Below are 13,878 nucleotides of genomic sequence, written 5' to 3'. Positions count from 1 at the left end.
TAGGACCTCCTTAATTACAATCTGTTGTATACACGTACTATATGCATGTCCTTCGCCATATAAACGTTACAAAAACTAAATAAATAGAAGGAAGGGGTGGAGAAGAAAGATCCAGTCTAGCAAGATTTCATGGCATTGCTCCGCTAGGGCGCATCACACTGTAGCAGTGCATATCAGTCATGCTGGTAACCAGTACCCGTTGAGAACTACATTGAGTGTAACTTCGCCATCACATTGCTATTAGAAGAGTAAAGGAAGGTCAGCATGTCGTCATTGAATTTCGCGCAGAAGCTTCAGCACCGCGGGATCAGTGTAACGTCCCGAATGTCAGTCTTTGTTCGGTATTATGTCCACATTGCTTCAATAAATGCTCCTAAAACCTGCGCATGCCTCCGTTATGTTAATTTTTGTAATACATTTTGTTGTTTTTTTAGATAAAAAATTACCTAAGTCCCAACAGGCGTCACATAAATCGTAATCTACTAATACGAAGAAATAGCTTCGCTCTTTCGCACAGATAGCCGGACCAGTATAAAATGAAAGACTGGAGGTGCGTGAAGACTCGGCAAATTTTTAAATTTATGATTGATTTGTGGGGTTTAACGTCCCAAAAACACCATATGATTATGAGAGACACCGTAGTAGAGGGCTCCGGAAATTTCGACCACCTGGGGTTCTTTAACGTGCATCCAAATCTGAGCACATGGGCCTACAACATTTCCACCTCCATCGAAAATGCAGGCGCCGCAGCCGGGATTCAATACCGCGACCTGAGGATCAGTAGCCGAGTATTTTAGCCACTAGACCACCACGGCGGGGCTTGGTGTTTTTTTTTTTTCTTATGAGATGGGAGACAGATAGGGAAGGGTAAGTAAATTGGTGCGCCACGGGCGCCTCAGCGGATCATCTCCGGGTATTTAATTTTCCAAATACTGTTAGCCTTTCGGCTGTTACATGGGTGGTACATACTAAAAATGACAAACATCAATACATTCAAATCATATAGCAATTTCAACAGCAGCACTTGAAGTTGTAAATGTTACATATTTCAAGAGGTACAAGCTACTGCGCAGAGAAAACGGGAAGGAAGCGTCCAGATGCAGCTAGAAGAGCGACGCTGTTGGAAAGCCAGACGGGTCACGTTTGCTCGAGACACCGAGTGTAAACACGGCACGCGTACTTCTTCGTCTCTACACGTAAACATCTGCCTCGCTGGTTGCGCATGCGCGAAACTTTAGAAGGAAAGCAGCAGCAGCAACATGTTTTCATTCGATTCTATCACAACCCCCTCTAACTGAGCTTCTGCATCTCACACGGCGTTTTTCTATATACCTCCAGGCATAACGTCAACGCACCTTGAACCAAACGACGATGGCTTGCGATTACGTCATCATACGACGCCATGCCATGACATCACGAAAACATAATACATTTCGTGTATTGGTGACTTCAGGTTGACGTCATCAATGAAGCAGATAACCTGGATTTCTGTGCCACTTTTTTTTTATGTAGACGTACCACGTTTCGCTGAAGGTTCGTGACGCAACAAGTCACTTCAGGTTTTCGTCTTTGCACCCACCCAAAAACGTTTACGGGACATGTACTACACTGCAAAAACGAATTTCTGCTCTATCAGTGAACGGCGCTTCTTACATAGCACGTCGTGGCGTAGATCACAAGAACTAATACAGGCTGGAATATCTATTTCGAGGCTGTGTTCTGAGATAAAGCATAAATGTAGCGTTCTCGGAAATTTCGCGTTCCGCCAATGTTTGGGTCGAGGCGTACACCACTGTAGAAACGGTCAGCCAATGCGTTCGCATCAAGCCGCCACAACAAGGCACTCCGGCAATACAGCAAGGTGGACCAGTCGTATGCAGCAGCGGCAGCTTCGGCGGAGCATAGCAGCGCAGCAACAGCACGAATTGCCCCGTGACGGTTTCGCTGGCGGCCAACTGAAATAGCTCGGCGGCGGCGGGCTTCGCCATCGAGTGAACAGTCGGGGAGAACTCGTCGCAAGCCCCCGATTTCCGACGCACCGACAGATAGGATCCACGTGGTTGCTGTCTATAGCTCTGCGAGGAAGCAGTCGGGGAAACAGCGGGGCGACACGGCGTTTTCGGCGGGACGGCTATACAGAGACCCCGGAGTGACTCCGAAATAGTCGAACACGGCGCACGAACTCCGGCGCGGAGATCGCGCGTTGCCGACAGCGAAGGCCGTCCCTTCTTCCCGCTAATAGGAAATATGTATGCGAAGACATATGGTGGCACTTAAAAGCAAAAATATTTTCCTGTGTAAGTAAGTTAGCCTGTTGCAATACCATGAATACTACCGCCTTTGCCCGTGAGCGACATTTGCTAGGTAAGGAAAGGTGAAAAAAAAATTTTTTTTTTCGGTGACGCCATATCAAAGTTCCCGATAACTCGTCACGTCATCATAGATTTTGAAGGCAAATACTAGAAATTTAGGAATTGTTAATTGGTTAACTGGCGGAACACGAGAGAGGCCTTTGTCCTGCAGTGGACGTAGTCAGGCTGGTGGTGGTGATGACTATGATGATGATGATGATGATGAATTGGTAAATATTAAGTACATTGCCTGCTGAGGCTACAAGCGCTTTAACATACCAGGTTTTCAAAATTTTGTCAAGCCGATGTGGCTAAAATACGAAAAAAAAAGAGATTCATGATGTCACGTTGACGTTATAGTGCAGAGATTCTGGCGCTAAATTTAAGAACGCAACTTCAAGCTCTATTTTCTATTGCAGTATTGAACCTGTGATCTCAGCATCAAGTATGCCAAGTCTGGCGGACTTGCTGCTTTCAGGCAGTATATGCAAGGGATTACCAGCGAGGAAGCGAGGAATCTCCGAGTCGCTTTCTTGCGACTCGGAGATTGTTAAGTGGTACATGTTGAGAAATACTGCATGAGAAGAGTCGCTCAGACTGCCAGTCCTGACTGCAGGACTGGCGGTCCAGTACTGGCCGGTAACTGGCCAGTGCTGCCAGACTAACACCACCTGTGTCAACATTCCCACCACAACCAACTGCTGTGGGAACGTTAGGGCATCACTGTCAAGACTTCCGCATTTGCATTTTCGCCGTAGTTTGCCATGCCTCCGATTAAACTAAGGGCGATCGTTGTGCTGTAGCAGGGCCTATACTGACACGTCCCTATTTATACGATCTTTAGACTCACGTCGAATACAGCTGAATGCGTGCCGTTAGTGCAGCCGTTGTTAGAGTGCACCGAGCCGCACTTCGAACCACGTCGGCGTCCCCGGTGCCTACGCGCGGGTTTCCCAATCGGGCGTTTCCACGCGGTCGTACTCCGGGCCGCTTCCGGGTCGGGGCGCGGTTCTAGGAGGAAACGTGCCCGGTTTAGAAAAGACGACGGCCACCCACACCGCTTAAACTGCCTATGGCTCGCGAAGAAGTAATACGACCCACGGTGGCCCATTCGTTCCGCCATAGAGCACTCTTTGTATACGTAGGCGATGCTCACATACTGGAGCGCTGGGTTTTATAATATGCCATTGTAAGCTCCAGTTATTAAATTGATCTCACATACATCTACTGGTGGTGATTGCGGTGATAAAATTCACTAGTCAGAAACAAAAAAAGGTGTAATGAGATAAGGCTCACAAGTGCATGCTTAGCGATGGCTGATTTATTTCTTATAAAAGATGGGGCTCTAGAGCTATCTGGAAAACAACGATTGCAAGCTGTGCAATGGAATCTCGAATACAGAGGTCGGGGTAGTTTGCCTTGACGCATACGACAAAAGGCCGGGAAGGGTTGGAGGGCAACTTCCCCGACGTAACCACCGTTGCGTGAGGGATAACTTACGCGACAAACATATGTTGTGTTTAGAGATTTGTAAGGCTCCCGCGAAGCGAATTGCACAGTTCAAACTAGCGGTACCCCAGTATACGTGCTCATCTATAGGGATGTGTAACGAGCATGTATTCGTGCTGAACAAGCAGCTCTAATTACAAAGCCCGCACCACTTTTCTCAAAATTTCTGCGCATTCAGAGCGCTGCACCTGTAATTCCATTCATGTGGTACTACGTGTGCGAACTAAATCCTATACGGAAAAGGGTAGAAAGCCATTTTTTATAGTGCCGTGTACGAAATCAAGTTATATAGTCGAACTTGTACGGATGCCGACGTGACCTCGAAAATCAAGCAGCGGTACTCCCATGAAAAAAATAAATGGGCAGTCCCTTTAGGCAACGCTGTGGAGAGAACAGGCGAAAACCCATGACGTTTTCACTTCGACAACTTTGATGTTCTAGGTCGACTGCATTGATTGTTCTTCAGACCCATTAGAGTTTCTGCAGCTCGTCTAGTGTAGCGCTACCTCCTGTATTGCTCCACCTTTGACGGAGAGACTACGTCACTTGATGACGTAATCACACAAAATAGCCTGTCATGACGTCATATTGATGCAAGAGACGGGTGAGCGGCTGTCGCCTTAGCATAAAAGACCACTTCGAGGCCCGCAGTATGAGATCACGTGCAAGCGCACTAAAGTTATACAGGAAGCGAGGAGGGCACGATCGCGTAAAGCAAGCTTTCTCGCTCACAATACGTTAACAAAAAAAAAAGAAGAAAGCGCGAGATATAGGCACGCAGTTGAACACCGCCAAACGCTGGCTGTGCAGCTACATGCATGTGCGCTTCGTGATCTCACATTTAGCGATGTAATACCAAAACTACCAAGCATCCTTTTTTGCGAACTTCATCTCTGCAGCACGTTGAGTCCACCGTAAGACACGGCACCGTAAAGGCCATGTCTCGATACTCTGGCGCGCCTCTATTCGTGGCCGTCAGTTTTACATTAGCATCGATCTGGCCGGGTATACGTATACGCTGTACCGCCACACGAGGTCCCCTTATGGTTTCCGGACAGAAGAGAAAGAAAAAAAGAGGAAAACCCGTTATATTCCGGATTTTATATCGTCGGGAAACCGTAATGTTTGAAGGCAAAGCCGACAGGGGAGTCTTGCGTGCACTAACGGGGAGGAATCGCGGAGAGTCGTGTAAGCCAGTACGGGAAGATATCTTGCGCGTTCGCTCCAACATATTCCTTCTAGGAACGTGCACCTCGCCACGCCAAATAAAATGTGATGATGTATATATTCACCCGGGACAAAAAGATGCAATTGGGATAATCAGATTAGACCCTTTCATGGGTTGGTATAACAGCTGCGTTATTAGAAAAGGCGCATGGCGCACTCAGCTGTGAAGCGTAAAGTATACGTATGTGTTTGTATGCGTGTACTGAACCCAAGTCCTTGAACCCAAGTCCTTGAACCCAAGTCATTGAACATTCTCGATAGGCCGTGAGGCGCATAGCTCAATGCTGTACGCGGTTCAATCTGGATTTCAGCTTCTTGATCACCCTTATCCAAATCTCTGCCTATTGTACGTTTTCCTTGTTTACTTAATTTATGACAACTATATACTGAGCGTGCCTATTGCCTCTAGCTAATATAACTGCCATAATCAAGGAAAAGCGCATTTAATACAGCAGGAATAAGATATTGTTGCGTTGCGTTAAGTGTCACTCCCATTCCTGTATATCATACACGCAGACGGCGTGCAAATGACATGCTACTCCAAAGTCGATCACTATCTTTAATATATCACTAAGATCATAAATAGCCCCACCGGGGTGGTCTAGTGGCTAAGGTACTCGGCTGCTGACCCGTAGGTCGCGGGATCGAATCCCGGCTGCGGCGGCTGCATTGCCGATGGAGGCGGAAATGTTGTAGGCCTGTGTGCTCAGATTTGGGTGCACGTTAAAGAACCCCAGGCGGTCGAAATTTCCGGAGCCCTTCACTACGGCGTCTCTCATAATCATATAGTGGTTTTGGGACGTTAAACCCATACATCAATCAAGATCATAAATATTTGAGAAGCATTCGACAAGCTCTCGATATTTGCTTGTATTTTATTCTGGTATTATTCCATTTGTATGAAACAATAATAATAATAATAATAATAATAATAATAATAATAATAATAATAATAATAATAATAATAATAATAATAATAATAATAATAATAATAATAATAATAATAATAACTGTCGGAATTTGACGTACGAAACCACATCTATAGTATATATGAGAGAAGAGGCCTCCAGAACGTTCGACCACCTCGGGTTCTTCAATGCACCCCTAAATCCAAACATGCGGGTATCTCTTTAATTTAACATTGTGCCTCCATTTGAATGCCGCCACCACGGCCGGGTTTCGATCCCGCTACCTTCGGGTCGATTCTCATTCGAATAAACCTCGAAAAATCTCCGTTCGCACACACCTTCATATTGATATCGCGGCCGCCGTGTCATGGAACAGAGCCAAATGACAGCCCGTTCACCAGCTTCTTCCAAAATTTCTCCCTCCATAGAAGTGTGGCAGCTTGGGCTAGTTGGTATGGCATGACGATAGTTATTCCATACCAACTAGCCCAAGCTGTCTTTCGTGTCCTTCTTGTCTCTGTGTCGTCGTTTTGTTCTCGCGCTATAACTATCGTCATCGTTCTCCCTCTAAATTCTTTCTACGGCCTCCACTGCAACTCCAAAATATTCTCCGCACGCACGTGCCATTTCTACGCGCGCAGCGCGCCGTGGCAACCTTGACGAGCCCTGGGTCCGGTGCTTCCACGGCGTGCACACAGTGCGAGAAGGAAGGTGAACGTTCTTTTTTCGCGGCATTTCGGCCATCTTTTTTGAGAGGGCCGTGTCCTATTCCTGGACGCCACGGCGGGGGCCTTGGTGCGAGGGGGACGCTCATCAATTCCTCAGCACCTCCTTTTTCTGGGAAGGGCCGCACATGTGCACGAGACGAAGACGTTGAGAGAAGCCCCCGCTTCGCCTTTCTCTATATTCACTCGTGCGCGCGCACTCGGACAAGCTTAAGTACGGTGAAGACAGATGCGCTTCGGGCGGCTCTGAGTTTATTCGGCTTCGAAGAACAACTTACACTGTGTCTCTCTCCTTCGGAGTCGTTTAAACGCACTTTGTTCTTTCCTTTTTAGATGCGGAGCATCTTATACTCGCGCCTTGTAGTGCGCCGTCCGCGCCGTCCGCGCCGTCCACACCGCTTCTCGAACATTCGACAGCTGACGCGCGCGCATGCGCCGTCGCGCCGTCGCCCACTCTTCCACCATCTGTGCATCCCTTCCTCCTCTACACACCGCGCGCGCTTCACTCCTCCACCATCTGTGCACCCTTCCTCCTCTACACACCGCGTTCGACATCTACAATTCTCCTGATTCTCCAGTGGACGCGCATGTGGCGTCGCGCTTCGAGAACATTCAACAGCTGACAGTGCATGCGCCGTCGTGCTGTATATATACTCAAGATCGGCGCTCGCTCGCTCAGTTGCCGCTCGTCGGTTGGTTTGTGCGGCGCGTCGACGTCCAAGGTCGCGGTGAAATGAATTCCAACGAATCCACAAACACAATGATCGACGTCCCTTCGACCAGCGCCGCCCTTTCGCATACGTGTGTACGTGTTCACTCATTTAACACCCCCTCCTACAACCACGTTAACCAATTTAGCCATCGACCCAAGTAAGTCGCACTTTAACACCCCGTTAACCAATTATATGCTCCGCATCCTCCTCAGTGTTCCCCCGAGGAAAGCTGCGGGCAATTTTTTTTCTCTCATTATTGTTTTTGTTCGTTTCTTTCAGGTACGAATCGACATTTGTGCCCCCGAAACAGAGTACCATATTTTCTCAAATGTAACGCGTTTTTATCTTTTTCTTTCTCTTCTAAATTTTGCTATATAATCAAAGTCGACCCTCGCGTTACAATCTAATACCGGAATAACTGTTGTTCGTTCCTGGACGCCACAAAAAGACACCCCTCGCATTACAATTGTGGTCGCGTTACAATAGAGTGAATACGGTGCCTCGCTTCACTCACCATCAAACGGAAATGTCGATGCGTTTAGTGTGCGGAACGGTGGTTTCCCTATATCTAGTGCATATATCTATTTTCGAGGCGAACAAGAAAAAAAAAGATTCATATGAAAAAAAAGGCAGGTGAACACACTGTTCCGGATTTCTTTTCTGTCATCTCAACGTTTTTGTTACTCGTTTTGTCAATAGTTTGTTCTACAATATTTTCCTAAGCCATTTTTTCAAGTGTCCTTAATAATATACCAAAACAAAATATACTAAATTATCAGAACTATAAAACATAGAAACGTTTATCATCAGGAAGTAAGCCTGAATCGTTGTGCAGGTATATCTGAGCTATGTACGTGGTACTAATAGCATTGAATGTCTCAACATTTACTTTATTGATTCTGCTGCATTAAAATCCACTGACGTGAGGCCACGTTTAATAGCGTCCTTGCAGTGTAGATAGGGAAGTTTCAGTAAAACGTTATAAAGAAGCTGAGCAACCTGCATGATCACCTAGATTTTATGTTCAATCTTCACAGCTCCAACAAGAGAGAGAGAGAGATAAAGAAATATATGACTAAATATGTTTTGCGTTCAAAATCTTTACAGAAGAGCGTGGAACGTACAAAGCTATTGAAGTCCGTAAAGTGTTTTACCCATATTAGATAAGGAATTGTCGTTTCACACCAGGTCTGGCGTAATGTTTGACCTTTGCGCCAGATTCACCTTATAGTTTTGTGCCATTATGCACCTCGCCTTCTTTATTTCTTCCTCTGTTTCTGTTGTCATTACGGGCATAAGCTCAGTATCCCCTTATTCAAGCAAGCACATTCATCAGAAGAGGCATCATTAAAAAAGTTTGTGTGTGTGTGTGTGTGTGTGTGTGTGTGTGTGTGTGTGTGTGTGTGTGTGCGCGCGTGTGTGTGCGTGTGTGTGTGCGTGTGTGTGTGTGTGTGTGTGTGTGTGTGTGTGTGTGTAAACGTCATCCCAATCTACGAGCCTTAGGTTATCCTGTCCTGTAATTTGATTACAAGGAGACATCGCCATCTGTATTCCTTTTACCTGGGTACTCACCCATAGTAGTTATAATATCGCAAGCACAGTGTAGGTTTACCTATACCACTTTTTGCAATTTCGGAGGATACCAAAATACATCACGGCTATTTTTAACCAATTATAAATACTTCAATTAGATAACTGAGGTAAACTGCAGTGACTACGGCTGTCAACTGTCACCTGCATTTAAAGTTGAAAATACAAAAAAAACTAAGCAATGAAATTTTGAACCGCACACCGCGAATACAGCTAGAGCTATAACAAAATAGACAAACATGTCTTCACAACATGGAGCTCGACATCGAAAGCGTGTAAACATTTCAAAGCTCTATCTGCAGGAGCCATTTACGAAAACACAATATTTGCTTCTGTGGTCATTCATGAAGCCGAATGCCGTCGTGTCCGCCAACTTTGGTCCCTACAAGACGAACACTGAAACTGCCTGGTTAATGCGGTGCAGCAGCACCAAGCTATGCATACACTTAGATTAGGAGACGAGCTTTCAGAAAGAAAGAAAAACGCCTTTATCGGTAAAAAAAATTACGTCGGCATTCACAAAAAACACGCGCGCACTGATAATTTGAGAATTTAAAAAAGAAAAATGATTGTTATTTCTAACAAAACTTTATGGTATTGGGGCCCTCCCGTCAGCACTGATTATTCAAAAGCTTCTCAAAAACTATTAGAAAATTATTTGGCACTTCGAATACTTACTATTCGATTCGAGCAGGAAATCAAACAGGATTTGTCATTTCAAATTTTCGATTACTCGCACACTTCTATTTAGTAGTAGTAAATTGCTTCTGTAAATCAAATTCATTCACTCATTGCATCGGTAAAAACTAAATCCCATTTCTAAGCCACTTTTTTGTGGGCTTGCTTGCTTGTTTGTTTGTTTGTTTGTTTGATTGATTGATTGATTGGGAATAATGCTAGTTAATGTGTCCGGCCTCTGCTCGAGAAAAATCACTGACTGATTGAAAAAGCACGACATGTCAAGCTGCTGTGGAGAGGTAAAAGCTGCCTAGATAGATGACAGTACAAAAGAAGTTTCTAGTTAAATGACATCCGACTGTAGAAAGAACGTGTAAGTGGTGGCGTATATTCCTCTGACAAATTTATGTAGTTGTAAACACGGCATAAATGCTCTTATTTTAACTATTCGTATAACTTCACACTTACAAGTTATATATGGAACTCGCATTTAGTTATTAAGTCTTTTTTATTTATTGGATTTGATTGATATGTAAGGTTTAACGTTTCAAAACCACCATATGGTTATGAGAGACGCCGTAGTGGAGGGCTCCGGAAATTTCGACCACCTGGGGTTCATTATCCTGCGCCTAAATCTAAGCACACGCACCTACACCATTTTCGCCTCCATCAGAAATGCAGCTGCCACCACCTGGATTCGGTCCCACGACCTGCGGGTCAGCAGCCGAGTACCTTATCCACTAGACCACCATGGTGGGGCCCTTTTATTTATTTATTATTATTTTTGCACTGCTTTTTGCATGAGAACTATTCAATTCATTGGCTAACACTGTGAGTTCCTAAAATAATGCCAGCACATATCTGGTGAAAAGCCTTGCGTGTCTGGTCTGCTCAGTTAGCAATAACAGCTTCGGAATGCTCGTTAGTCAGCGCATTGAAATAAGCACAGCACAAGCTTAAATAAGAGACAAAAGGGGGGGAGGGGGGACGAAGCCTGTAGGGAAGTACGAAATTTATATGAAAGATAACTAAAGGCAAACAAAAAGTGTTTCGTCAGAACCTTCAGTGGAAGTAGGCCGGCTATAACACAACTGAAACGAGAATGAAAGCGTCAAGAGCTGAACGAAGTCAAACAAAGATAAACGCAGCGCGATGTTTGCCTGCCCTCGACTTTGTCCCGTTCGTTACACTGGTTCTGTATACGTGCTGGCTTTGCTTGATGATTGATTGATTGATTTGTGGGGTTTAACGTCCCAAAACCACCGTTTGATTATGAGAGACGCCGTAGTGGAGGGCTCCGGAAATTTTGACCACCTGGGGTTCTTTAACGTGCACCCAAATCTGAGTACACGGGCCTACAACATTTACGCCTCCATCGGAAATGCAGCCGCCACAGCCGGGAATCGAACCCGCGACCTGCGGGTCAGCAGCCGAGTACCTTAGCCACTAGACCAGCGCGGCGGGGCGTGCTGGCTTTGCAGTTTGATTTGATCGAATACGGCAAGTGCTGCTGCGAAATCAATTCTTTTACGTTAAACCTGGCTGATTTGCCCGTTTTGTATGCATTTAATTAACATATCATTGCATTCTAGAAGCAGTTTGGGGTTAATTTATTATATTGACAACGTTTGTGCATTTTCTAATAATACATTTTTAACCAGGTACTGCTTATAATTTCACATATAGCCAACAAACCGGACATTTTTCGTCCGATTTCGATATAGCTGCAGCATTTAAGCAGATCCGGATTAGGTGTGACCGTGCTTTCAATCGCACTTGCGCGTTTGTCTGCGGGCAGGAGACGTGTTCACAAAAACGTCTTACGCTAAACCTTTTCGTAAGAGAACATTTCAGCCAATCACGATACAGAACTCATCATCAACGGAGCCGAATGATTTATGAGAAAAAGCAGGTGCGAAAAGTTTAGCGAATTCGGCCACTGATCCTCAGACGGTAATGTAAAAGCTGTGCAGCGTTGTTAAAGTTGTGGCAATTAAAGCGTAATGACAATTTTCGCGCCAATGTTTCCTTTACTCCAGTTAAATTAAGATATTGAATTATTCAGATATCACTGAATTATTCTGTTCTCCACCCCATATGACAAATTGCCCGTCTAATGTGTTGTCGAGAAGATGCGTTTATTATTTCTCACATTGTTAGTTGCAGATTTAGATTGCGTGCCCTACCTTAGTGCCGCCGCTATTTCGAATTTAACTGTGACTCTTAGACATTTATGTTAGATGCTGTAATACAGACAACCGACAAACGCATTAAATCCAGCTTAGAATAAAATACGTAATTGTACTGGCTAATTGACTTCTAGGCAGCAGTTATAGTTCATTAGCTGGTTAGACGGTCGGGCATTATGGCACATATAGAACTTCTAGGCGCGTAAAACTTCAGACAACTAACACAAGAGACGAGGACGAGCGCAGACTTTCAACTGATTTATTACTACTACGACACACATATATATGTTAGAAAGAAGATAAGATCACTTGCTTAAGCAAAAAAACAACACACAAAATCAAAAGGCGAAAAAAGAGAGACTGCAAAACACCACGTGGTGTTTTGCAGTCTCTCTTTTTTCGCCTTTTGATTTTGTGTGTTGTTTTTTTGCTTAAGCAAGTGATCTTATCTTCTTTCTAACATATATATGTGTGTCGTAGTAGTAATAAATCAGTTGAAAGTCTGCGCTCGTCCTCGTCTCTTGTGTTAGTTGTCTGAAGTTTTACGCGCCTAGAAGTTCTATATGGATTACCAACTAGCCCAATCCCACACTTTACTTAATTATGGCACAAGTGCTACCGGGCTATGATACACCACTTACAAGGTATGGTTAATTCTCAATGAAAAGGGCAAATAAAAATAACTAAAGAAATATTTAGGGGCTAATTTAAAAAAAATCGTGGTCTACAAAAACGGAATAACGTTTGCCGAGAAAGCTTGTGCATGTTCCAATAAAATTAATCAAGGATGAAGCAGTATCTGTTTCATGTAGTTTGCGAAAATAGCTGTCTCCTTTTTTTTTTAGAATGGGGAACTTTTTTTAAGCGCGGTTCACAGTACGAGGTTCTTTGAAATGCTCATACTCGGGTCTGTGTACTCTTCTCATTGAGCAATTGTGGTGTATTTATCATTCAAAGCATCAGGCGTGACAGGATAATAGGAGGTTAAGACACTACTTTCTTCTACTTAAGTACTGTGCTATCTTGTAACAACTCCATTCCTCTCTGCCCCCTGAATTTTTTTTTGAACACGCCAATTCGAGTGGCGTGCATTGAAGGCACTCACATTCGTCGAGCACGAGTTCGTCGTCCTGACTTCGCCAACGCCACCTGTCGCGCTCGTAGTCGTCTTCGTCGTAGTGCTCATCCTCATCCTCTTCCTCTCCTCCTCCTGCCACCTCCTCCTCTTCGTCGTCCTCGTCATCGTAGTCAGTTACGTCGAGCGCAGGGATCACGAAGCCTCCACGTCGCGAAGGACCCGCGCTGGCACCGCCATAATTCGCAGAAAACACTGGTCGAGGAGGGATGGCAGGGGGCCGTCTGCGATGCATGTTGACGGTAGGAGGACACTGTAGCCACTCACTGTTACACAACCGGCAAAAACTTCAGGATGAGGAATGCGCACAGGCTGTCGCAGACGCCGCAACGTCGCGCATTTCACGAACAGCACAAATTCACCGTGTAGCACGTTGCAAGGCGCTTTCTCACATCACAGGTTTGCAATAGGTGGTCCACTTCAGCGCAGGTTGTACGCTGTCAACGAACAAGCGATGGAAGAAAAAAAGTCCGCTCAAGCTCAAAGCGATTACGGGGAAGGAACGTCTGCTAGCAACGAGAAAAGCAGACGACACTGTGGCAAGCCGAAGCGCTGTTTACCCTTTGCGATGCGTGGAATGTCCGGTTGGTACAGAGCTCTAAAAGATCGCGTCATCCGTTGCAAGCGTGCATGAGCGATGAGTGTTGCGAGACAAACACGCGCTCGTCGCCGCGTTGCTTGGCTTTCAGTTAACGAACGCCCGTCTATACGTGACTTTGATTCGAGAGCAGTCGTAGCAGCATGTGCACGCAAAGAACACGCGTTGCACACAGCGCACCTTCCGAGCCGTGGGTATGCGAGTACCGGGCGCTGTATTCTGCTCCTGCTGCTGCAGACGAAATTCCGAGCGTCG

General features: G+C 45.4%; 1 protein-coding gene across 6 annotated transcripts in view; it reads right to left on the bottom strand.

Annotated features, from left to right (window-relative positions):
* Positions 1 to 13,878, bottom strand: part of Dys (Dystrophin) — a 462,180-nt gene that overhangs the window by 425,018 nt on the left and 23,284 nt on the right. For 2 of the 6 annotated variants that reach the window (XM_075894907.1, XM_075894909.1), the window contains exon 1: positions 12,996 to 13,376. The exons of 2 other annotated variants lie outside the window; for them this stretch is intronic. In XM_075894907.1, the coding sequence (XP_075751022.1) occupies positions 12,996 to 13,260 (265 nt within the window). In that variant the 5' untranslated portion in view covers positions 13,261 to 13,376. Of the gene's footprint in view, positions 1 to 12,995; positions 13,378 to 13,878 lie in introns of those variants that run through there. 2 more of the 6 variants (XM_075894908.1, XM_075894911.1) reach the window with 2 other exon arrangements.

The sequence above is a fragment of the Rhipicephalus microplus genome, chromosome 5 (assembly GCF_043290135.1).
Source record: "Rhipicephalus microplus isolate Deutch F79 chromosome 5, USDA_Rmic, whole genome shotgun sequence".
NCBI classification, from domain to species: Eukaryota; Metazoa; Arthropoda; class Arachnida; order Ixodida; family Ixodidae; genus Rhipicephalus; species Rhipicephalus microplus.
The sequence above is the reverse complement of the archived record's forward strand: the minus strand, read 5'-3'. Positions and strand labels throughout refer to the sequence as shown.